The sequence below is a fragment of the Dendroctonus ponderosae genome, unplaced genomic scaffold (assembly GCF_020466585.1).
Source record: "Dendroctonus ponderosae isolate FM_Combo_2020 unplaced genomic scaffold, Dpon_F_20191213v2 Dpon_F_20191213_3, whole genome shotgun sequence".
NCBI classification, from domain to species: domain Eukaryota; kingdom Metazoa; phylum Arthropoda; class Insecta; order Coleoptera; family Curculionidae; genus Dendroctonus; species Dendroctonus ponderosae.
In genome coordinates this window covers 14037795-14040202 of record NW_026018508.1, presented here as the reverse complement: position 1 = coordinate 14040202, position 2408 = coordinate 14037795, and the positions used below count along the sequence as shown (strand labels likewise).

Here is a 2408-nt window from a genome sequence, read left to right as displayed (position 1 = left end):
TCTTTATTATTCAGATAAGATAAAAATTCATCAAGTTTTTGTTCGCCATGACTGTAAATGGAGAATACGTCATCAGTATAACGCCACCAAATTATTGGTTTAAATTTATAATTATTAATAAAAGTTGATTCAAAATTTTCCATAAATAAATTACTAAAAAATGGGGATAGTGGTGACCCCATAGCCATTCCAAAATTTTGTTGATAAAAATTGTCATTGTATTGAAAGTAAGTTGACTTTACACATATTGTTAAAAGTTCAATAATGGTGTTAAGCTTAGTTGTGTGCGTTCTTTAAGATTGGTGTCATTTTGTAATTTTTGTTTGATGATAATTAAAGTTTTATCAACAGGAACGTTAGTGAATAGACTAACAACATCAAAACTTACTAGAATATGGTTTGGATTTATGTCTATGTCTGATAATTTTATCTTTTGTATCTTTTGCTCTTTTTGTCTGTCGCCTTACTGGTCGATTCCTGTTGTGTGTTTGGTCGCCATCGTCGTCTTGATATCATCATCAGACAATTTCTTTGACTGTTCTTCCAAACGGCGAAATTTGCAGCAGTTCGCTTCAATGTTTTGCTTAAATGCGACATTTTCTGAAAGCTCGAGTGCCTACTTTAGTGAACTTTAGCAATCAGTTGATCAGTAGTTGCCGCTTTTCTATCTTCAAAAACGTTCGTTTTCTCCGAACAAATCACTGGCGCAATTTAGAGCCTTTACAAGAAAGGTGATTGTTGCACATTTTAAGTAATTTTAAGTAAGCACATTTAAAAAAACTACCCGGAAATCGGCTGTAGTGCATGATTGCATGATTGCGGTTGTAATTTTTCATAAAAAAATATGAAAATCCCCCATATAATCGTGAATAGCCAATTGAATAAACCGCTAGTCTGAAGTTCGTGGAAGCTTATAAATATGAACCATTGAAAATTCAAGAGTTAACTTCTTGAACTGTGGAATAAGAAAAGCTCGTTATTGCGGCCTGCATAATTTGTCCCTTTGAGTATGTTTATTATCAGTGGAATGGCGCTGGAAGCAAGCAAGTGGCACCCGAAACAGTCATCTGGATAATTCGATCAGCCACTCTTAATGGACTGTGAATGGGGAGATAGCTTGTTGTGCCGAGGCGCTAGTTTTTCCTGGAAAATCGTGCCACCGGTGGAAAGTTTATAGATCGGAGGGCGTGCGAAAAGCGATACTTTCAGAGGGACGGGCCGAGGACGTGGAAAACTCGATGCTTTGCAGGAAACATAATTAGCCGTAATTGAGACTCCGACATTATTGCCTTTTAATGCGAGTTCTCCTTAATTCCAGGATTTGGAAGGCGACACACCTCTGCATGATGCAATATCGAAAAAACGCGATGATATGCTGACGCTGCTTCTGGACCACAGCGCTGACATTACGCTGACTAACAACAATGGATTCAACGCTTTACACCATGCGGCTCTTCGTGGAAATCCAAGGTAAGTTTTTCCCATTTACTTGCATTTTTCGACATTTTTTAACGCTCAAGTACGACTACTAAAAATGAATGAAACTGGTTTGGACAAAAAATTTAATCAAGAGGTGTATGTATTTCCTAGGCCTGAGTTATAACTCATCGCGAATCACTGCGCCGCACCTCGAATTGCGCTTGTGGCGGGATAATTCTTGAAATCAGTTTAAAGATAATTTTTTATTAGTTGAAATTTCGTTGTTGTTTCTATCATCGCTTGGAAATTGAGCAGCAGTTTCATTTTAAAGTGAGTTCTTCGCGGTGTTTTTGTTTAGTCAATATTTTTCGAAACACATTTAATTCGGTTATTAATTTCAGTTTTCAGTGAATTTCAGCCGATTTAAGTGGCTCTAAATTTAAAAGTAAATTAGTGAAAGATCGGCATTGGGGGCGTTTTTCGTTTAGTTGTTGTTCACTGTCGTTAAGTTGGAACGTGAAATTTTCGTTTCGAAATATTTTCTCGTTATCGAATCGCATTCTTCGATTGGAAATATAGAAGCATCATGGCAAGTGCGGTAGTTTGTGAAAGTGTAGTGAACTTCTTGAGGATTAATGGGTACAAAAGGGAGGATGGGGCGCCAACTGGAAAAACCTATTCATTTACATAGTGTTAGAGTTAGGCAAACTGAAAGGAAGAAACCGAAAGGAAAGGAAACTGAACCTTAAAGTTCGGTTGAACAAAAACCACATATTTAAGTTTCTGTGGAATATGATTTTTTGCGAATTTGTCTGGACTTTTCTGGAAAAGGTGCAAATACAAAATTGACAATAGTGTCAGCTGAGTTCGAAGTTTAATTTTATCAAAATATTAAAAAATATTTTTTTCTACCGTCATGGTGGTATATCGCTATCCAAATAGTGCCTATTTTGTGTTGGCGGTAATCTACAGTCATTGATGGCGAGCTC

The 2408-nt window shown here is 36.7% G+C and overlaps 1 protein-coding gene across 1 annotated transcript in view; it reads left to right on the top strand.

Annotated features, from left to right (window-relative positions):
- LOC109537283 (E3 ubiquitin-protein ligase MIB1) overlaps positions 1-2408 on the top strand; it is a 338077-nt gene that overhangs the window by 62894 nt on the left and 272775 nt on the right. Inside the window, exon 9 of the mRNA XM_048665165.1 lies at positions 1319-1470. Coding sequence (XP_048521122.1) covers positions 1319-1470 — 152 coding nt within the window. The remainder of the gene's footprint in view (positions 1-1318; positions 1471-2408) is intronic.